We start from the raw sequence: 24,367 nt of genomic DNA, 5'->3' as shown, positions 1-24,367 counted from the left end.
GATTCACGTAAGATATCCGAATCATATACAATCATTTACACTAAAAATGTTTCTCCTTGCATAATATTCTATTTATTAGATTAAGTCATCCAATCAAGATCTAAATACTTTTGTGTAATCTTATTAAACGAGATGTCTTTGTGAATATAATAATATACACATCCAAATTAACTTTTGAGCTTATAAGGTGAGCTTTGTTTTTGTATTAGAAATATTTTTATATATTTTACAAGATTTGAAATGTTTAGCTAAATCTTCATTAATTAAACGTATATTACATTATTTGCCATATTAAATTTCATCGGAATGGAACAAAATTAAATTGATTATGGGATAAAAATGAATGATATTGAATTAAATAATATGAGATAGTGTTTTTGCGAAATGGTGGGAAGATACTGATGATTCGAAACAGCATCAGTATCTTCCCACCATTTTTGGAAGAACCGGATAAAACACATCCAAATATTAATTTTAATTTTTCTAAATTTATGCACTTTCATTGTTAATAAATGTTTAATAACCCACCAAAGCTATAAAAAATCGACCAATACGATTGAAATGAGAGATCCAGATTGCAACTGATATCTGGTAGGATAATAAGTTAAGGCTAATATAATTCTTTTTTTTTATTTATTGCTTAGATGGATGGACGAGCTCACAGCCCACCTGATGTTAAGTGGTTACTGGAGCCCACAACATAGCCATAGACATCTACAACGTAAATGCGCCACCCACCTCGAGATATAAGTTCTACGGTCTCAGTATAGTTACAACGGCTGCCCCGCCCTTCGAACCGAAACGCATTACTGCTTCACGGCAGAAATAGGCGGGGTGGTGGTACCTGCCCGTGCGGAATCCCAAGAGGTCCTACCACCAGTGATTACACAAATTATAATTTTGCGGGTTTGATTTTTATTACACGATGTTATTCCTTCACCGTGGAAGTCAATCGTAATCATTTGTTGAGTACGTATTCCAATGAATCACAATATTCCAAATATTGTTGCTGCTACAAAACTCATAACAAATTATCTAAGACATTACCCCACCACATTACATTCAGGAAAGAGGCGTACTCAAACCATTAAAAGGTATACGAAACTCTTGCTCCATGGTAACCCTCCAAAGTATTATCTAATAATACTTAAGGACTTAATGTGCCGTGAAAAAAGCGAGAGGCACATTAATGGCGGACCCGAGGTCCTGAGAATTTCTCCCGTAAGCATTAAAAGTTGATACTAAACTTTTGCAAGGGTCTGAAGTGATGGTAAAAATAAATATGATCTTATATCACAATATTATGTTAATGCTGTAATAAATATCTGGAACGGGCACTTGGCTATGACATTATTTACTATTTGAAATAATGCCAAAACATATTGGACAGTTAATATAAAGTCATTCATCGAATAGCCAAAAGGATGAGTTGTAAAGAAAGCTAATGTGTTTTGAAGTAATTATTTGACGCTTTGTAAAAAAATGGTTCTATGTGATTCACTTAATGAAAGACAATAAGATGATACCACAGATATGTAAGTTTTTTTTAATTCGTAGGCAGGCGAGTATGCAGTCATGAACGTGGATAATGCCAAGGACACAGTTAATCCACTGTCTAAGGCTGAATGCTCTCCCCAAATCTCGTTTGAAGAATTTTATAGCGTTCACGAAACACCAGGAGAGAAGTTCATTCCAATCCCGACGTTATAAGGCTAAAAAGATCTCTGGAAACGGACTGTGGATAAACATAGTGATCCTAAATGGTATGGTTCAACTATGCTCTGGTGAATTCCTAAATAATATAAGCAATAAAATGTCTATCTCTTGAAAATAATGAATGAAAACTTTATTCAAAATTATTTCAACAATATAATAGATTCATTAATTTTTTCAATAGGTCAAACAAAATTAGTTTACAATATTTGTCCGCGAATGTCACTAATATTGGACACGGAACATGTGTGAGCTTGTAACCAAATATTGTTACTGAAAGATGTTAGTCGTTTCTGATTCTTAAACACCATTTGTAATTTGAGACAGTATTGCATGCTGGTAGCGCGTACTTTGAAAATTAAATACAGAAACTTTTCAGAATGAAGAATGGGTTTTCTGTACAGTAGTGTCACGTTAGCTTCGTAACATGTGAACATAACATAACATCGTGAATGGTCGTCGTGGCCTAACGGATAAGACGTCCGGTGCATTCGTATTGAAGCGATGCACCGGTGTTCGAATCCCGCAGGCGGGTACCAATTTTTCTAATGAAATACGTACTCAACAAATGTTCACGATTGACTTCCACGGTGAAGGAATAACATCGTGTAATAAAAATGAAACCCGCAAAATTATAATTTGCGTAATTACTGGTGGTAGGACCTCTTGTGAGTCCGCACGGGTAGGTACCACCGCCCCGCCTATTTCTGCCGTGAAGCAGTAATGCGTTTCGGTTTGAAGGGTGGGGCAGCCGTTGTGACTATACTGAGACCTTAGAACTTATATCTCAAGGTGTGTGGCGCATTTACGTTGTAGATGACTATGGGCTCCAGTAACCACTTAACATCAGGTTGGGCTGTGAGCTCGTCCACACAGGTAAGCAATAAAAAAAAAAAAAAAAAAAAAAAATAACAAAGAACTTGTTTAGTGTCGTGACAAATAATATTTGAGAAAAATAGTTTGTCATTTAAATATATATTGTGAATAACAGATTTTAGTACTTTCTTACTAAATTTTGCATTGAATTTATTGGTAACATTGTAGGCTTGTACCGCTAGCCAAAAATGTACTGTAACTGCTTAAGAACGATACGCAGAATGTTGTTGGGCGTCTAAGCTGTTTCAAAACATGAGAAATGATAAAGTACTGAAGTTTATCAGTTACATGACGAGATCATTAAAGTTATATATATACATGTCGTGGTTAACGACTTTTAGTAATATTAAGACGTTGTTTTGACTATTATTTTAAATGATGAAATGTTGTTTTGATAAATATCACAAAATGTAGGGTAGACTTCGTAACGCCACTGTATAAAATGGCGGTACGTGGACAGAGTCGTAGCATTCCGTGTCAGACAGTCATTCAGTCCGTATCGGACGGTCCGTCCGTCTCAGTCAGTTAGTCTCTGGCAGTCAGTCAGTCGGTCTGTCGGTATGTGGAACGAAACTGTCGGTTTACCCTGTCATTGTGAAAGTTCTGTGTGTTGAGTTTCAATAATTATTATTCAAAATGTTATATTGACTAAACTGAGTTCAATCGAATACAAGTGATGACGGAAATTACCGCTTAGCCATCCCTGGCGCGCCGCCGACATACATACCTAGTCAGGTCATAAATTCTGTCACATGTTTAATGTAAAATAATTGAAACAAGTTTATTCATTATGTAACCATTCATATACCAAAATGAACTTAACAAAACATAGATTCTTATGACACTAAAGTTTATTCAAAATGACCTCCGTGATTTTGAATACAGGCCTTCAATCTGCGCGGCCAGTCGTCTATCGCAGCACGAACGAGGTCCATGTCAATATCGGCGGCTGCCTTAATCAAGGATGTCTTGAGTGACTCCAAATTGGGATGAGGCTTTGAGCACGCCTTTTCCTCCAAGTGTTGCCATATCTTGTAATCTAACGGATTCAAATCTGGACTGTAGGAGGGCCAGTCTTCGTGCCGGATGAGGTCGATTTCACGCGCCGCCAGCCAGTCTTGTGTGCTCTTCGCTCTATGAGCTGGCGCCGAATCTTGTTGGAATATCCAGTGCCTGTTATTGAACATGGTATGAGAAACAGGTTCCACAAGGTTCGTCTGGACTGTATTTTGATACACAACCGCATTCGTTTTTACAACTTTCTCACAAAAAAGTACCTCTGTTAAGCCCCAATAAGAAACTCCCAACCATACCATGAGCGAGGATGGAAAATGACCTCGTTGGACACGTTGAATACGGTTACTCGCTTCTTCACTACTGTGTGCGTACACCTTATCATTTTGTTTGTTGTAGCTCTCTTCTACGGTAAAAAATTTTTCATCCGAAAAAAGAATTTCCCGATATTTTTTTCCCGCGTACCGCTTCAACAAAGCGCGGCATCTCTTCAGTCTCAGGTCCATTAGACGAGCATTCAAACAATGTCCTGTTTTTCTTCGATATGCCCGAAGCCCTAAGTCTTCATTTAACACCCTTTTCACCGTGGTTCTGCTTAACCCCATCTGAAGGGCCAACAGTTTCTGCTTACGTTTGGGATTTCTTTGAATTCGCGCCTTCACAGCTTTTAACACTGCTGGAGTCCTAACAGACCGAGGGCGACCACTTCTTGACCTGTCATCTACACTAGAGTCTTCATTGTATCGTTTGATGGTAACGATAAACGAATCTTTTGGTTATATTAAAAATTTTCAGTATGTTAAAAATTTGAATTGGCGCGTAACCGCAACGATGCAACGCAATAACTGCAACACGGTCTTCTTTACGCGTCCACTCCATATTTAAAAATGAGTAAAATTCTAAAAGTATACATTTTTATTTTCATGAACAATTCGAAATTCGAATTCAATAAACTTTTTTGTGGCCAGCATTCTAAAAGAAAAGTTTTTACTGTGTGACAATACTTATGACCTGACTAGTTATATATCGAAGGCAGAAAGGCGATTTAGTTTAAAGGCTTAATACGCGAGTTATATCTTTGTAACTAAAGGTCCGTTTTATTTGGTAGTATTATCTATCAATCAACTCTCGTTATTTTTTTATTGAACAACAATTATGTTTACCACACTCAAATAGCTGAAGATGTTTTTTTCATGATATTTTTTCCAAAATTTAAGCTTTTTGTGGCTCTCCTGTAAAGCTGCAAAAATGTCATTTATATGTATATACTTATGAATTTATTTAACATACCGGTCACTATGCTGGTATGAACGTTTCTTTCTCGGCCACAAATGGAATGCTCCGTATATGATGGGGTTGACTAGACTGTTTGACATTCCGAAGAAAAATATACCGTTCAGTAGCTCTTCACTTTGCTGTAACAAAAAATTAAGCATTGTTATATATAGTTCTTGAAATTTAAATTTGCCTATTTATTACAATGGACATGTAATGCATTATATGTTTTTCAGGTCATTTATGGTATTCATTCACGTAGTTGAGTTCCTTTTTTTTATAGGTCTTGGTCTGCTATCCGTCGCCAAGACTATAATCAGGTGTCTTGCGGGAGATCAGGGTTTAAGATGAGGTAGAGCCAATTCTCCGTCTCCCTTAGTAGGTCGGTTTTCTTGAGTCTTCTAATCGGATTTGGATTTCTTATATAACCATTTGTCAATGTGCGATGATTTTAAAGAAAGGCATGCATGTTTTCTATTTAAATTATTAGCCGTGTTATACAACCTGACTATACAATCTTATTTTAATAGGTTAAAGCGACGTCTAAAAATGAATGCAGCGTGTTCTCACTTTCCTTAGAATTCGGCTCTTAAAATGAAGATATTGCCATAATAAGTACAAGATAAACTTCCTCAATACTTCAAAACCTCATTCCGTGCAGCCGAGGATAGATTGAACTGATGCAAGATCGTACATGAGAAAGTTTTTCATTGAGGTCCCGACTATTAGCATTGAGGATTATCAACGGAAAGAGAAAGAGATCAAATTAAAAATATTATAGCGGTAATTAATAGTATTTGTTTACGCGAAAAGCGTCACCAAATCAGGCATTTCATCCGTACCATGGAACTTTGGGAATGTTGTGTTAAGAGTGATCATCATTATCATAATGATCATCATCATCATCAGCCTATAGCAGTTCACTGCTAGACATAGGCCTTTCCAACTTTTTTATTTTTTATTGCTTAGATGGGTGGACGAGCTCACAGCCCACCTGATGTTAAGTGGTTACTGGAGCCCATAGATATCTATAACATAAATGCGCCATCCACTTTGAGATATAAGTTCCAAGGTCTCAGTATAGTTACAACGGCTACCCCACCCATCAAACCGAAACGCATTACTGCTTCACGGCAGAAATAAGCGGGGTGGTAATACCTACCCGTGCAGGTCCAAGGGGTCCTACCACCAGTAAAAAAACTCTCTTATCTAGCTTTTGCCAGCTACCCTGCATATATAGTCACTCCCCCGAGCCTAAGAGCGCCCTGTATTACGTTTGCCAATTCGCGGCCTCCACTCGAGAACACGTTTACAATGTGATCCGATAGAGAATCAAAGTTATCGATAAGCGTGATCATCGAAGCACAATAGTTATAATCATCATTTGAATATTTATTATAGAAAGGAAATCCAGAAAAGCCGTACTCAAGTTATCGTTTGGTTAGCATACAGTCTCATAAATACATTACCAAAACCGAAACTGAATTTGACTATGTTGTCGAAATAAATCTTTCAAAGTAGCCTTCATTAGAAATAATAAACGAAAAACACGTATCGTTACGTTGGTAAAGACACGTATTTAAATGAGGTCGATAAATGAAAGAGCTCAGTTTTGGTTCTTGTTTATAAACAAGTATGCGATCAGCGTTGTCTGTGTTGTGTCGACCTAAATGAACCAATTCGAAAATCTCATCTCGAAAGCATTGTAAAAGACAATTAAGGGTGGGCTTACGGTAGAGGCCCGGAGGCGGCGGACGCGAATTTGTCAATCGTAGTAGACGAGTGCCTAACGAGACAAGCTTGAGCTCAAAATGAGTAGCAGTGTTTTCTGAGTATCATATCCCACTGATCGGAGAGAATATACTGAGCCTGCAGAAGTAGGAAGCACCAGTCTGTTTCTTTTTATTTATTTATTGCTTAGGTGGGTGGACGAGCTCACAGCCCACCTGGTGTTAAGTGGTTACTGGAGCCCATAGACATCTACAACGTACCTACCCGTGCGGACTCAGAAGACGTCCTACCACCAATCCTGTCGCGAAGCCATCATACTTTCCAGTTGTCAGGGGCAACCGTTACCCAATACCGCTGAGACTTTGACTATATGTCCCAAGGTGGTGGTATCCACTTTGTGACATCTATAAGCTCCAGCTATTTATGCCAGCTGTGTCATGAGACCGTGTCTCAATGTTTTGTTATTTAAAATTAATAGCGCAAATAACAATTATATTCCAGACAGCTTTCGCAGATCAAAACGTTTTTCAAAGTATTTTAGTTTAAGAATATTTTAATTTAGAGGGTGCTGTGAAGAAGATAATGATAGTCATTAACGAGAGTCGAGAAGTTTTAATTGGTTCCATCAGTACTAAGTTGTTTCAAAAATATAAAAAAAAACACAAAAATACTCACAGAAATTTCAACCGTGAACAATCAGCTTAAGGTTTATATGATACTTAGCCTAATTTTGATACCAATCCAAGTACAGACCAAGACCGTGTTATGTAATGTTTCTAAATCAAAAATCATGTTGATGCATCGAAATGTGAATAGGACGAGATTACTTTAAATTGTCATGTAGTCGTTATGAATGTCATATTATTGTAGTCCTAGGCAGGACTTCCTGACATGGGAGGTAGTATTTTTTTTGTCCTACCTATGCTGATAGCCTCGAGAGGCTATTTCAGCTTCTCCTTGACGTGTACGTGAGCTCACGGGGCTCAAACCGGGACTGTTGCTAATAGTGGCGCTAGCATGAGCAATGTTTTCCAGAATCTACCATCAGGTCGGAAACGCGGCCCACTGAGAAGATCTGGCGAGAAACTCAGTGGGCTGAGGGAGATAGTACAGTTTAGTACTACGGTACGTTATTTACGAGTAATATTCTATTAGTATCTCATATCAAACGACACGGCGATGTATTCTAGCAGGCAATAACGTCTAGGAGTGTGATAGACACTAGGAGGCTACAATTATTTTATCTCCGGGGACTGCTGAATATTTCTAATGCAATTCTAGTAGCTCTCGTCTAGTATAGATCTTCGGAATTTAATATTCAACGGCGGCGAGAGGTTTTATTAAGTTTACAGACTGTCTAGTTAATGGCGGCTAATACTATAAAAGAAGAAAATAAAGTAGCTAAATAATTTAGAAACAAAAGTCTAGTCTTGTTCATCAAAATCGAACCGCTGCTTACCAGTCGTTTCTTTCGAACGTAAGTTCAATAAGGATAAAGCCATGGTAATAATAAGTATTCTCAGGGCTAAGTAAGATCTACACTCTTTCAAAACTACATATATCCTAATTATTAGTATTTAAGGTAAATTATGTAATACTATATAAGAATATTGCAATATATGCTACATCTTATTGTTTCATTTTTTTGTTGTTTACGTCGATTGAATAGCGAACGAAATAGCTTCTTCTACTACAATAATGGATCTCAACATAAACATCAAAAGAAAATAAACATGTGAAATAAATGAAATTCAGCGTGAAATCAATGTAATAGTGTAGCTACAAATAAAGCCTCCCATAGGGACGTTCTGTCGTTACTTTTATTTTACTCGGTTCTTGAAATAATCTCTGAAGTCCCATAAAATGAATAGCCTGATCCTTTCGTGACAAGAGACGATTTTCAGCAACCATTTAACAATAATCTTCTATGTTCTGGCATCAAGCTCTGTTTTTCAAGGGGATAGTGGGATCTATGTTAAGATATTTTGATCGTTTAGTTAGCATTTCTAAGTAGGTTGTTTGTTGGCTATTTATCAATAATAATCGTAATCTCGTAATTAAATTAAGTGTACATTCGTATGTTCGTGATATTTCTATTATTCTTTAGATTGACTAAAGAAAATTTATAAAAAGAAAATACTTGGAGCAAATCGAACAATACCGTTGGATTTTGCACCTCCCTCATTCATCTCGACGGGAGTCGAGTTAATTCGTCTCTCGATACTACAATAACAAGCAATAATCTTTTAATGTATAGTGGAGTATATTGTATATAATATGTATTGTTAGTGTTAGTTTCACATGCGTACGGACAGGGTAAACCATATTATTATGTGGTTACTAATAGCCTCAGTTTAAAATAGTATAATAAAATATGACACATATGAACCATTTGAGAATTTGAGACTTGTTCCAGGGTTCGAGCGGATAGTGATACCTTGCTGTGAGGCTGACATAACACAGTACAATTTCATAGTTGGAGAATATACACACAGCCCACCTGATGTTACACAACATGCTGCAATCCGTCTTGAGACATTAGAAAAGGAAACACATGAATGTTTCGCGGCAGAAATAGACAAGATGGTGGTACGTATGCGTGACGTTTAACAAATCACAACATGCCCTATCACCAATATTCCCAATTATCTCATCACTGCTTTGATATTATACACGTCCAAGTGAAATTTAGATTTTCACATGTCCATTCGTTTGGGTTTTTGGACACACCAGTCTCCGCAAAGTGTGAATTTATGTAATTTCCAAAATTTTACTGAGGCGATATCAGGCTAGCTTTTATTTTATTAAAATCGATGGGCAAGCGAAAGCTATTTATTCCTTGGGATGCATACACCCAAGGTGAAATAAAATTATCTTTATTCTTGTTGGGATTAATTTTAATACAAATTAATGTTTATGATGTCTAAGTCTATTATGAGTAAACCAGAGTAGATATCATCATCCTGGCTACTCTTGCAATTAAGCTCTTTGTAAGGAGAGACAGTCAAATATACCCATAAATTTAGTCCACAATATACTTTTACAATTTTTAAAATGTCAATCTCCATTTTATATTTTGTTTGTTGCATTCAACCTAATCCTAGAAGGTACAATTAGCTTGTGAAAAGTTAGGTACAATTTGTGTGACAGTCACTTTTACATGGTGAAATATTGTGAAAATGCCATATTTTTTCCTGAAGCTACATTTTGCATGTCGTAATAAAGTTATATCGATTTAAAACCATCTATATCTATACATATAAATAAAACTAGAGTGTCTGTTTGTAATATTGAAATAACCGCTTTTTACTACATGTGTATGAATATATAGGTATATACGGTACATACACCAAAATAACATTTTTTACAATTTTTGTCTGTCTGTCTGTCTGTTTGTTCCGGCTAATCTCTGGAACGGCTGGACCGATTTTAATGAGACTTTCACTAATAGGTAGCTGATGATATAAGGAGTAACTTAGACGTACTTTTTTTTGGACTAGCTTCGCCCCGCGGCGTCACCCGCAGTTATTGTCGTACCGCGCGCAACATGGCGGGACTGGCCTATCAATAATAAAATTTTATGTTTCCGAAGCGAAGCGAGGGCTGGTCGCTAGTTTTATATAATTCTTATAATCTTACTGTGGGTGATATTAAAATCAATGATCAAGTCACTTACATTTGATTTTGTAAAATACAAATCTTTGTACTTACGTTTTTGTCTGGATTCAGAAACGTAAATATTATCATCATGACGTAGTACGGAGTCCACCATATCAGAAACGCAGCAACAATAACAACAGACATCCTCAAAGATTTCATCTTAGCCCGATCTATTAATCTCCGTCTATTCATGTCGGGAGTGAAATATTTTTCTTGCCTTCTGACTTCAGGTTTGAATACTTTTTCACTCTCTGAAAATAATTAATCGGTTAAAATTTTGATAACTAAGCATTTTCATTGAAACCAAAAGCTTGTTAAATCATCCGTAGAACATGAAAGAAGCTTTACAATTGACATCGCTTAGGGCCCGAAATATTTTCAAAGGCACTTTAATTAGTGAGTCACCATGATTAAAAGTTCAGAGGCAAGTAAGAGTAAAGTACACTTAAACAGAGTAAGCTCGGGTAACATTGTACTCCTTCCATTCGTTAAGTACGCTAATAAATCATATGTACATATTTGAATCAGAGATGCTCCCATTTATAAATCAGTTTTCAGTTTGAAAAGGAACATAAAAACGATAATGAAAAAAGCATTTCATTATTCAGTAAATTTTTTTTTCATTTTTTAGTTGATCCACAAATATTTTAAATGCGTATCGTAAGTATTAAGTTAATAATGTGTACAAACGCTATAAATGGGCATGCTAGTTATAGAATAGAATAAATTAACTATTAGTCGAGCTTTCGCGATTATAACGCAAAATAATTAATCCGCTTCCAAATTCACAGTAAATTTATCTACAGTTGATATTTTAGTAATATATCTTAATAATAAGAAAATATTTCGACATTTGCGACAATGCAAAAAATTAGATATGCGAAGTACAAAATATCATAAAATTATATTGACCGAAAATCGTCTACAAAATTTTCCAACGCTTTGAAACCTTTTAAGCATTCTAAATATAGTTGTTTTCATTATTAAAGCAAAATAATAGCTTAAAAGATTATTGAAATAAGGTGAGTTCGTGTTGACCTTCATGAATTGAGCCCCAACATTAAATATAATACCTTGAAAAAGTTTAATTTCTAATAGAAAAATTATTTACGAAGAAGTTTTTTCTATATAAATTGACAGTTTTGGGTTGGTATACACTATAATTGAATAATTCTTTGACTTCGTCTCGTAGGAGAAGAACGGCTTGTCATGCATGCTTACGGCACGGGACGGATCTCGGGAAAACTCGTCTACCCAAGCATCATTTCTCCAGTCTATGGGACAGGGATGGTTTGCTGCCTACATACGACAATAGAGTAATACCAGCTACTTCCATTTGACTCCATACAGAAACGGGCTGTTCGGTTAGTCGATAGTCCCGCTCTCATGGATCGCTTGGAACCTCTGGGTCTACGGAGGGACTTCGGTTCTCTGTGTGTTTTATACCGTATGGTCCATGGGGAATGCTCTGAGGAATTTATTCGAGATGATCCCCTCATCTCCTTTTTATCATCGCACCTCCGGCCAACGGAGCAGAGTTCATCCATATTATCTGGAACCGCTGCGTTCCTCGACAGTGCGTTTCCAAAGATCTATTTTGCCACGTAGCATCCGGCTTTGGAGTGAACTCCCCTCCACGGTGTTTTCCAAGCACTATGAAATGTCCTTCTTCAAACGAGGCTTGCGGAGAGTACTTAATGGTAGGCAGTGGTTTTGCTCTGCTCCTCGCATTGCTGAAGTCCATGTGCGACGGTGACCACTTACCATCAAGTGGGCCGTATGCTCGTCTGCATACAATGGCAATAAAAATAAAAATAATAATAATCCGATGATAGCTGGAGCCTATTCTCCCCGGACTTGGTCAGAGCTATCACCTTGCACAATTTTCAAGTTCCCGGGAAGTACATGTGGAGAGAATGGAGTTAAACAGCCGTGTCATATAAGTTCGAACCACCAGACCTGGAAGCACATTGCCTGGAGAGCGGTCCTCGGGAGCATGGGCGACCTAACGGGTGCTTCTGCACATACAGCGTCAGCGCAACCACGACCACTCTGACAAGAGTGTCCGACTGAGAAGTCATATACTGTTGCGGGGAAATGTAAAAAGACTTGAGATAGCGTTCTCGCCGGCGTCCCTGGGAGTGATAAGTTATGAACTCCCTACGGAGGCATCGAGTTACATTCAGTCCCAAAGTTATAAGGATGAGAAGGTGCTGAGTACTCAGGTCGTAAAGCGCTTCAATTATCATGGGACAGTGTGGTCCGTTATGAACACACACATCGAGTACATTGGGCTGATAGCACAGACTAGTAGGGATGTGTGAGGGTTTGTCGTGGCCGACCACACGGTAGATGCCCCTTTCGGTGTCTTCGTACAGTCCCAGTGCTATGATAAGTCGGGAACCCGTCAAAGCTACTGCAGTGGTGGGACTGCGGCGTCGGCTCCCTCCAGGCGACGAGGTGCAGGTAGCTTAAACAGCCGTGTTCCGTGAGCACCTGGATCGCTGGGAAGATGAGACGTCCTCGGTAGCGATTCACCCAGTCCGAGAGAACGGGGCGGATCGCCTCGACGGTCTACCTGCCTCAAGATTTGAACCCTGGAGATGTCTCATCACTTGGTTTGAGTACACCGTCAAACGCATTAGGTCACAAGTATGTATTTTGAGATTCTCTGTGGTACTCTGTCATTATCAATTAATTTAATCTCAGAACTATGAACTGTAAAACACAATATCGTTAAATTATATTCGGCTCAAAAGCACCGCGTCTCACTTTAATTACTCAAATGACATTCCAGTTTGCCACACAATAACTGACACCGCATCGTATATTTGCTTGAAAGGCGAATATACTCAAGGATGACTTTCATCAAAACGTATCTCGGAGATTGGTTTTTAATTTTAAGGTAATTAAATAGATGTATCGCGAATTTAATCAAAGTGAGGAAATAAGATACGAATTACATTTCTAATTTAAGAAAGACATATTGATATAGAAATGACGTAAATACTGGCACTTTTGAAGTTGAATTAATACGTATTATCATTGGGTTTAAGGCAAGCTAGTTATATTGATAAATTAGCGCAATTACCGCGGCTTACTTTATAATTGTTTATGAACTATCTTGTGCAGGCAGATTTTGACCTCAGGGACAAGGTCAATTGACCTCTGTAGCCACTAGTTGGGACAGCGGCTGTCTCATAACCATTAAATCCGAACCGTCAGATCTATTAAAAGCACTGAATAATTTAAGGTGGGTTTTCTTATATAATATCGGATAATACGTGCATGCAAAAGGAAATAGAAAGAAGAATTGCTAATACCTGGAAACGGTTCTGGTCGCTAAGCGAAGTAATGAAAAATAAAGACATGCCTATAAAACAAAAGAGAAAAGTATTTAATATGTGTATTCTTCCATGCCTACTGTACGGGTGTCAAACTTGGGCGTTGACAGAAGAACTATCAAACAAATTAAAATTTTGTCAAAACGGAATAGAGAGAAGTACAATAGGCGTAAAAAGAAAAGACCGAATAAAACTAAAAGACATAAAGAGCAAGACAAACTTTAAGAACGCATATACAACTTACAAACAGCTAAAATGGCAATGGTCTGGACATATGATCAGAGAGAAAAAGGAGAAATGGACCAGTTTAATAACTGAATGGTATCCACGAGATGGTAAAAGGAATAGAGGTAGACAGACTAAAAGATGGGAGGACGACATTATAAAAATAGCTGGTACTACATGGACGCGTACAGCAAAGGACAGGACACAGTGGAAATCTTTAGAGGAGGCCTTTGTCGAAGGACAAGCTGCGATACCACAACCACCGTTTGCCGATATTTAATTTAATTCCATAAGGAACTTAGTATTTAAGTTTTGGCATGTTTAAATAATTTGATATAGTTTGTAAAAATAAGAACAGCAATAAAGGCTTTTTATTTTTATTTTATTTTATTTTATTTTATTTATTTTATAATACGTATATTATACTTTTAATTAATTCTCTTAAGTATTGTTGTTGTATGTTAATTAATTTTTCTTTCTGTACACTATAACTTTAGACGTTTATGTTTTATATTATCTCTGTAAACTAGAATTATTAGTGATATTTCTAATGGTTAATTCTGGTCATAGTTTCTCTCAAGACTGAGGATATACTATTAAGGTAGGCAGCGGCTTGGCTCTGCCCCTGGCATTGCTGAAGTCCATGGGCGACGGTAGCCACTCACCATCAGGTGGGCCGTACGATCGTCTGCCTACAAGGGCAATAAAAAAAATAAGTATTAAATTTTTTAGAAAATCATTATTCGTGTAAGGGTAGTATTTTCTTTGGTCATTTAATGAAAACTATGTACTATTGCGGCATAACGTCTGACCGACGACTGACTTTCGTGACCACGAAAACTGTAAAGTATTTGAAACTTAATGTAATATAATATAACAACTTAATATAATATAATGAGAATAAAAAAAGGAGATTAAACCGTGAATGTAGCTTTAATTATCGTGTAAGTGTTATCAAAAGTGTCGATAGAACAATTCAGTGCTACAAAGAGAAGTCTGAAATTTATAATATATTAATACTGTTAATAAGGTAAAGTTCGATAAGCAAAGTTATCTATGATTAGTCTGTGCGAACTGATATATGTCAGAATATAATGTTAATTTGAAAATTATAAAATACTATTGAACTACCAAATTGTTTCTAATTATGCACGTCCTAACAGGTTATGGGCCCAGGACGTTGCAGAAAGTGAAATAGAAATGATTTAACGATTTATTGTTTTAATAGGCGTAATCCGTTGTGTCAATTATTTCCTGATTTTTTTTTAAAGTTGAAGAAACTACGAAATGACTTCTAATATTAATATTGATAGACTTACGGGTGATAACTATGACACCTGGAAGATTCACATGCGAGCTATTCTGAAGAAGAATGATTTGTGGGAATACGTATCAGGAAAAATACCTAAACCAATACATTCAGATTCTAAATATTCTGAATGGAATAAAATGGACGGAAAAGCCGAATCGGACATATTGTTAGCTGTCAGCCCGAGCGAGTTAATTGCACTGGATGGTTTAGACTCCTCTAAAGCAATATGGGACAAGTTGAAATCTATGTATGAGTCAAGCGGGCCAGCGCGAAAAGCGTCATTACTAAAGAGACTTGTATTAAATCATATGCCAGAAGATGGAGACCTACGAAAACATATTTCTGATTTTTTCGACTGTGTTAAGAAGCTTAAAGAAATCGGATTGATAGTGATAGATGAGTTGCTTGCTATTTTATTACTTTATAGTTTACCGGATTCGTTCTCAATGTTTCGAACAGCAATGGAATCGCGTGATGATTTACCATCAACTGATGTACTGAAAGTGAAGATTATCGAGGATTATGAAGGTCGGAAGAGTAAGATAATAGACCAGAGGGCTATGTTCGTCAAGCGTACCAATATTAAATCAAATGCCAATCCGAAGAAGAACTTTGAACAGCACACAAATAAAAACATTGAGTGCTATCGTTGCGGTCGTCATGGGCATATGGCGAGAGAGTGCAAAACTAAAAACGTGAGTAAATTTAAACAAAGCTCACATAAAGCAGAATGTAATAGTGATTATGAGCAAAAGACAACTATGTTAGTAAGTACCACCAAAGAGGTGATGATAGCCGAGCAGCGAGCTCCTGTATGGTGTATTGACAGTGGATGTACGGGACATATGTGTAACAACAAACAATTGATTACAGATTTTACTCGAGTTGATACAGACTTGAATTTGGCTAATGGTAAAACTACAAAAATTAGCGGCTCAGGAAAAGTCAGTATTATGGTAGACACAGGCAGCGAAAAGCGCCATGTTGATATTAAAAAAGTATTCTACGTGTCGGATCTACGAAGATGACAGATCACGGGTTTGAAGTTCGCTTCAATAAAAATTATGCAATTGTCATAGATGACAATAATAAGGTTCATATGCGAGCGGATCGAGTTGGTAACTTATACCACGTTCGAATGAGCCAAGATGATTTCAATAATGTTGAAATGGTGAAAAAACCTATAGATATGTGGCACGAGCGCCTCGGCCACCTTAACGAGCGTGATTTAAAGGCAATGGCAAAAAATGGCCTTGTCCATGGCCTATCATTGAAGGACAACGAAAAATTGTCAGAGTGTGAAATATGTATAAGTGAAAAACAGACATGCACGCCTTTTTCTAAAGGAAGCGAAGATCGTACAAGTGAACTATTGGAGATCGTGCATACTGATGTGTGCGGACCAATGAGACAACAGTCTATGGGCGGTAAAAAGTATTTTGCCACGTTCATCGACGACAAATCAAGATGGTGTGAAGTATACTTTATTGCTAATAAAAGCGACGTACTTCAAGTTTTCAAAGATTACAAGGCTTACGTGGAAAAATTGACAGGAAAGAAGATCAAAAATCTACAATCCGATAACGGTCGAGAATACATTAACAAAGACTTTGATGATTTCTTGAAGAAAGAAGGAATAAGACGGAGGTTGACGGCACCTTATACGCCTCAGCAGAACGGGATTTCGGAGAGAAACAACAGGACACTGCTAGAGATGGCCCGTTGTATGATGCGTCAGGCGGGAAGCCCTCCTGTTTTTTGGGCTGAAGCAATTAATACTGCTAATTACATAAGGAACCGGTGCCCAACTGCAGCTCTTGGTGGTCAAATACCATTTACCCTGTGGAAAAGAAAGAAACCTACCGTAATCTACATGCGCTTGTTTGGATCGAAAGCGTATTATAAAAACAAAGGAACGCAGAAGGGAAAATTCGAATCAAGTTCAGAGCTTGGAATATTTATGGGCTATGATACTGAGACTAAAGCTTACAGAATACATGATCCTAAGACTAGAAGGATCGTCATTTCTCGCGATGTGAAGTTTATAAACGAGACAGCATTCTGTCATGAGTATAAAGAAATACGAAATGATGAAGAAGAGAGTTTTGATGATTCGAAGATAGTCGTTGAATTGAAAGGACATGATCAGAAGAAGGAAGATCGAAAAACAAACCCCATGAGAGGGAGAGGAAGACCAAGGATAGTTCGTACTAGCTTAGTGGGAAGACCGCGCAAAGAGTATAAACCAGCTACTAACAGTACAGAGAGTGAAACTGAATCGGAGTATGAAGTAGATAATGAAGAAACGACAGCTGGAATTGCGATTATGGAACCTAAAACATGGAAAGAAATAGAAAAGACTGATGACGAACCTGAATGGCGAAGGGCTTTAGATGACGAGTTTTTGGCACAATTAAAGAATGTTACATGGGAAATAGTCCCACGACCGAAAAATAGAAAAGTGATTGGTAGCAGATTTGTATTTCAAACAAAGAATACAGGGAAGAAAGTACGGCTTGTTGCAAAGGGATGTTCTCAAAGGCCAGGGGAGGATTTTTACGAAACCTTTTCTCCTGTTGTAAGGTCTTCATCTGTGAGACTCATAGCTGCAGTGTCAGCTGAGTTAGGATTAGAGATGCATCAAATGGATGTAGTAACAGCTTACTTGAATGATACTCTCGAAGAAGATGTATTCATGGAAATACCAGATAAACTATCAGATGTCTTAGAAAGTGTACTAGCAAACCAAAATATTGGATCAAAAAGGAATATTATAAGAGATAAGAATATACTTCATACAGCTAAACGCTGGAACGAAGCATTGAATGAGTGTGAGAATAATGTGTGTTTGTTAAAGAAGTCTTTGTATGGTTTGCGTCAATCAGGATTACAGTGGCATAAAAAGTTAGTAGGAAGGTTGAAGAATATTGGTTTTGAAGCATTACCACAAGAACCTTGTGTGTTTGTTGCGCAAAGGGATGAAAAAATAATGTTAATTGCTATTTATGTAGATGACATTATCCTAGCTACTAATGATGAGGTGTGGTTGCATGATGTTAAGCGTCAGTTATCTAATTCCTTTGAAATGAAGGATATGGGCAAAATCAGTACTTGTTTGGGTATCGAATTTTCACGTGATAAGGAGCATAGAGTGTATTTAAAGCAAGGTGCGTATATAGATAAAGTATTAGAGCGTTATGGTATGAGTGATTGTAAACCTATATCAACACCTATGGATGTGAACGTTAAACTAGAAAAACCCAACAGTGTAAACAATGATGTTATGAGTCAGTACCCTTACCAGAACCTTATAGGTGCCCTTATGTATTTGGCTGTATCTACCAGACCGGATATAGCTTATACTGTAAATTATTTAAGCCAATTTAACACTAATTATGATGTACAGCATTGGAAGGCAGCTAAGCGAGTGTTGAGGTATTTGAAAGGTACATCAACTTTCGGCTTAATGTATGAAAGGACAGGTGTACCATTGTTTGGTGTAGTTGATGCAGACTGGGGTGCAAATACGATCGATCGAAGGTCATATTCCGGTTTTGCATTTATTTTAGCAGGTGCCCCAATTACCTGGGAAGCACGAAAACAGCGTACCGTTGCATTATCGAGCACAGAAGCCGAGTACTTGGCGCTTTCTGAAGCAACTAAGGAAGCTATGTATCTCAGAAATATGGTAAATAATATTGGTGTAAAATGTGGTTGTGTGACATTATTTAATGACAACCAGGGTGCTATGAAGCTTGCACAGAGTAGAAGCTATCATTCTCGCACTAAGCATATTGATGTTAGACACCATTTTGTTCGAGATATGTGTGAACAGAGTGTGATTGATTTGAAATACTTGAGTACAGACAAAATGCCTGCTGATATTTTGACCAAGGGCTTGTGTGGGACGAAGCATTATGAATGCATGAACAATTTAGGAATGATGGAATAATCATAATTGTCTGTGATGTCTGTAGTTAAGAGCTCACGACTTTGAGGGGAGGTGTTAATAAGGTAAAGTTCGATGAGCAAACTTATCTATGATTAGTCTGTGCGAACTGATATATGTCAGAATATAATGTTAATTTGAAAATTATAAAATACTATTGAACTACCAAATTGTTTCTAATTATGCACGTCCTAACAAATACTATATTGTTATCATCTTTATATTCTTGAAACTAGCTGTACCTCTTTTGCCGCGTTTGAGAAAACACATCACGAATCGAATCGATCATAACACATAATTTAATTCATTGTAGTTCCATTGGAAACATTGTGTAGCAAGCAAGATTTGGAGCTACATACATGTACTTATTATTTATGAGTACAATAACATGATTTTCAGTTAGTAAATAATTCATTTATGCTCAACAACTATGACTTCTAACATACTTGTATATGTGAGCACATGCATGGGTCTTTTTAATTATACTATTTGATAACTTGATCCGGTTATATTTATTAGTTCATTTCTCCTGTGGTTTTTACTGGCGTAATGCAGGACTTTAATAATATCTTTAATCTAGTTCTCTAGTATCTACCTTTATTAAATACTTTAATACTAGTTCTAAGTGAATAAGCATTAAGTATATAAAACAAAATCTAAAACAAAATCTCGTTTACAATTTCAAACTTTACAAATACAGTCACTAATTTATTTATGATAAAAGATCAACTTGTGTTTTCATTGAAAATATATGAGTTGTGCTATTTCAGAATTCTATTATCAGGGGTTTTTAAAATACTCTCAATAAAATCATTGGCATACCAATACCGGGAATACTTTTGTCTAAAATAATCTTATTTTTTGCATAATAATAAATACTTAATAATTTTAGTATAATAGCCGGCAAACTTCTTGAGCATTTGTCGACGTAGTGGGGGTAAGTTCGCGCATGGTACACTCACGTGCAAAAACATTATTTACTCTGTGTCATAATGCTATTAAATTATTAAAATCAACATATTATGTATTTATTTATATATTTATTAGAACATCAACAAAAAATATACGTTAATAATTGTAATAATTTAATCTTGGGGTAAAATAGATATTCCTTCTATTAAGTCAAAACTAGAGCTGTTGCCAGGTCTTCGTTCAGTTGAAGCGAAGCTGGTATTTGTATTATTTTTTTCGTTATCATAATCTTCACCATCATCATCATCACTGTTTTCATCACCCGAGTCGCTATCATCGTGATGAGTCGACATAGGGCTCATCGGTGTAGTTTACAACTCGGTCGGTTCGGTCTTCATTTTGTCTATAATTAATTATTTTTTGAAGATATTCGATTCGTAGTAATCGAATGTTACTTTTTTCAATTACCAGCTTCCGATTACTTTCTGTTTTTTTTTCCATCTGAAGCCTAGCTCTTTCATAATTCGTCGTAAGCTTCATTCCGAGCCATTAAAATTTATATCTTCTTTAAATTTTTCGAAGCCTTTCTACGATACGGAGTTTCGCTGCTTGTTATGTAGTTATTATGATTACATCTTTTTATTACAGATTGAACGAAACTATCCATTCCGGTAACTTTCTTCTTCCCTGATCTTTTCTTACCCGGAGTCCGAAACACGGCGAGCAAGCCAGAGCCTTTAGCTTCGTTAATAATGCACCTAACAGTACTCACTGATGTTTTTCTTGCTTCCGAAGTCTGTTTAACTTTTTCCATATCATTTTTCCCCTGTTTTATAATGAAGCAATATACGTCGTACACAAATTTTCTACCCTTTCTTTTGAATAGTACACCAGTTTGTCGCGGCATAGTGTATTTTTTATAAAAAATCAACAAACACTCAACATATAGCAATGGCAACAAAGTCAATAAGCAATTATAACAAATAACGTAACAATTAATAACGACAGATTTTTTACTGTATGTGTGTGCAAGCGTACTTTTGGGAGCAAGCGGAAAGAGGGCGCGGTGCGGGGCGCAAGGTTCGACTGATCTACCAATAACGCGCTCGATACGATTTCCCCTGCCGTCGCGCCTCACCCTCACCACCAAAGTGATCTAAAATTCGGTTCTGCGCAGTCAAGGTCATTTGCTCAAGAAGTTTGCCGGTTACTATAATGTTTTTTGTGTTAACGAGTTAGGCGTTTTGATGAAAACTGTAAGCCTGACTTTGTATTTAATTGAATAAATAAATAAATAGCGGATTTTAGCGAGGCAGCCGTTTTTATTTTAAAATGTTTAATATATTAATTCTCATAGAGTTGGATTCAAGCATTTGATATTCAAAGGCTAGATAATATATATTTCTATGTTAAAAGTGCCTAAAGCATTCACATACCAATGCTAAATAAAATACACAAGGACAGTTACTACGAATAGGATAGAACTAATGATCCGGTTACTAGAGATAAAGCCTCTGGTCTGGTCGTTTCCATTGATCTCCACAATGATCCGATGAATTTAGCTGCCCATTTGTAGTAAAACAGCCCATTAAATTTCTCGCCGGATCTTTTCAAAGGGTTGTGATTCCGATCATGGTAGATTCAGCAAAGCACTGCTCTTGTGAACTCCGTGAGCCCTACGCGTCCGGTGAACATAACCCCTCAAGGTTACTAACAATAATTAGGCGATTAAAAAACAAAAGGATTGTGTGGTATTATGAAATCACGGTAAAAGTGAAGCTTTTTTTCACATTATAGACATTTAACTCTGATAAACAACATTTAGATTAAACACCGACAAAAACAAAAACAAAACAGCGTGGAGCACTGGCATAAATTAAGTAATAGTCTATACACTACACGGTCAGCTGCTCAATAGGCGCCGCCATATTGGCCTTGGCTGCTCTGACGAGCGCATTTCACTTTATCCCTACTCCGCGGCCGACCGTCACGCGACATGCAACACACAGATGAAAAAGTTTGAGACGATGTAATATTAGTAAAATGAAACTTACGTGCAATTGTCCTAACCGTCGACACATAGGTAGAAACCAATATAATCAATGGCAGTATGAACATAAAGACTAGCGACAGAGTAGTGTATGCTTGTTCCTGCCATCGCTCGGTGTAGAATCCATGTGTAACACACTGATGGAACTCTTCAAAGAACGGGCCTTTTGCTACTCGGAATACTACGGCCTGAAACAAAAACTTTTTTATACTATGGGCCAACGAAACTACCATGGATGTCCATGGAAATCAAAGTAAATGGCGCCAACCTATTTTAGATACGAGGTTCAAATATAGATTGTATGACAGCTATCTTATCTTTTAAACAGGAACAGATAAATGCATTGTGACAGCAATAAATATGAGCCTAGTTATGGCGTAGATTCATAGACTCCTAATATACGTAATAGTCTTAGACTCATTTTTTTTTTTTTTATGATTGAAGGATTACTGGTGGCCCGGAGGCCTTTCCAGTTTCACCAGGACAGGTGGGCGAGCAAAGACTAAGCCAAGAGGGGTGGGATTTGCTAACAGCTGCCCGAGCGCCTCCGAAGGAGACCTAACAACTCAAGAGTAGCTGCTTCGCGAATGAATCTACTACCGGATCGGAATCGCGACCCGCTGAGAAGATCCGGCGAGAAACTCAGCGAGCTGATTCATGGGTTAGGTTGCACGGCGAACTCTTTGTCGAGTTCGACGAGTACGGTTACCGAGGTCCCTAAGCCTGCTCCTAGAGCTGAAGGCGTCTAGTGCAAAGGTTATTGGATCTGATGGATCCGTAAGGACGTGTCTAGGGCGTCGACGGTGACTGGCTCCTGCATGATCAGGATTCGGGGAGTAGTCAGCGGTGGCAACGATAAGGCGATTATCATGACGCATAGCCTTATCGAAGTATCGTTCCGACGCTGACTTCATGTATTTCCGAATTGATTCGAGGCCCAGGTCGTCGTGTAGGTCAACGTTCCTCACGAACCACGGAGCCCCGACAGCTAACCTGCAAAAGCGGGATTGTAGGGGTTGGAGGGTGTCTATGTGTGTGCGGGCCGCGTGAGCGAACACCACACTCGCGTAAGTCATGACGGGCCTTATGCAAGTTTTGTAAAGTATCACCTTGTTCCGAAGGGACATTTTACTCCGCTTACAGATCATGGGGTAGAGTCTACCGAGAATAAACGCGGCACGGTCACGGACTGATTTTATATGCGGGCGGAATGTCATCGATGCATCCAGGGTAACGCCCAAGTACTTGACCTTCCTGGCCCAGGGTATGGATTGACTAAAGAGAGTAATCGGGGGTGTGAGATTCCTCCTCCTAATACGGGAGGAAATCCGTGTGGAGCTTCCCCTCTGAAATAGCACCGCAGTACTTTTCGCTGGGTTGATGTCTATGCGCCATTTTCGGAACCACTGTCCTAGGGCTAGGGCTGCGCTCTGAAGCTTCTTCGCGATTAGGGACTTGTTTCTACTGGAATAGTAAACAGGCTCGTGTCGTCGGCGAATAAAGCTAAATGGGTCGGCGGTGACCGGGGAATATCGTTAACGAATAAGCTAAATAGGAGGGGTGAAAGAATAGAGCCTTGCGGGACTCCAGCTGTGAGAGGTCGTGGGGAGGAGCGGGTTCCCTCGACTCGATATCGAAAAGAGCGGTTCGACAAGAAGTCCCGTATGATGAGCACGAGACTATCCGGCACACCCATGTTGAATAGTTTGAAAATCAAACCGTTGTGCCAGACTTTGTCGAACGCTTTTGCGACGTCGAAGAAGAGAGCTCCCGTGTATAACGGTTTTGGTCGATTAAGCCCCACAAGAATGTGCTCCGTGAGGCGGTGCACCTGTTGAACGCATGAGTGATTTGTACGGAATCCGAATTGTTCATCGATGAGAATGCCCTTGGATGAGACGAAGTCTCTGAGGCGTTTGTAGAGCAGACGCTCATACAGTTTGCCTAGAGACATGAGGAGGCTAATCGGGCGGTAGCTCGTCGGATGATTTTTTGGTTTACCGGGTTTATGTATGCCGATAACGTCCGCTTCTTTCCACACCGCGGGAAAGATACAGATCGCCATAGCGGCATTGAAAATAGATGCCAACATCACGATGAGTTGGACGGGTAGAAGTTTAATAACGCGGTTGGATATACCGTCGGAGCCGGGAGCCTTGCGAGGACGTAGGTCTTTGATCAAGTCTTTAACTTCCATCGGGGTGATGGGTGGTAACGCATCCGAGGGTGGCAAGGAGACTCTGCGTTCTATCTCACTGTCTACTAATTCTACATGAACAGGGTCCACGGATTGAGTGCTGGGCGCG

General features: G+C 38.1%; 1 protein-coding gene across 1 annotated transcript in view; it reads right to left on the bottom strand.

The window, feature by feature from the left end:
- NGR-A21 (neuropeptide receptor A21) overlaps nt 1-24,367 on the bottom strand; it is a 114,227-nt gene that overhangs the window by 6,705 nt on the left and 83,155 nt on the right. The window contains exons 3-5 of the mRNA XM_028170776.2: nt 22,066-22,249; nt 10,321-10,520; nt 4,894-5,018 (exon numbers count right to left, since the gene is read on the bottom strand). Coding sequence (XP_028026577.2) covers nt 4,894-5,018; nt 10,321-10,520; nt 22,066-22,249 — 509 coding nt within the window. The remainder of the gene's footprint in view (nt 1-4,893; nt 5,019-10,320; nt 10,521-22,065; nt 22,250-24,367) is intronic.

This window comes from Bombyx mandarina, chromosome 21 (genome assembly GCF_030267445.1).
Source record: "Bombyx mandarina strain Sakado chromosome 21, ASM3026744v2".
In the NCBI taxonomy this organism is placed as follows: domain Eukaryota; kingdom Metazoa; phylum Arthropoda; class Insecta; order Lepidoptera; family Bombycidae; genus Bombyx; species Bombyx mandarina.
This window is presented reverse-complemented; position numbering and strand designations above follow the sequence as displayed.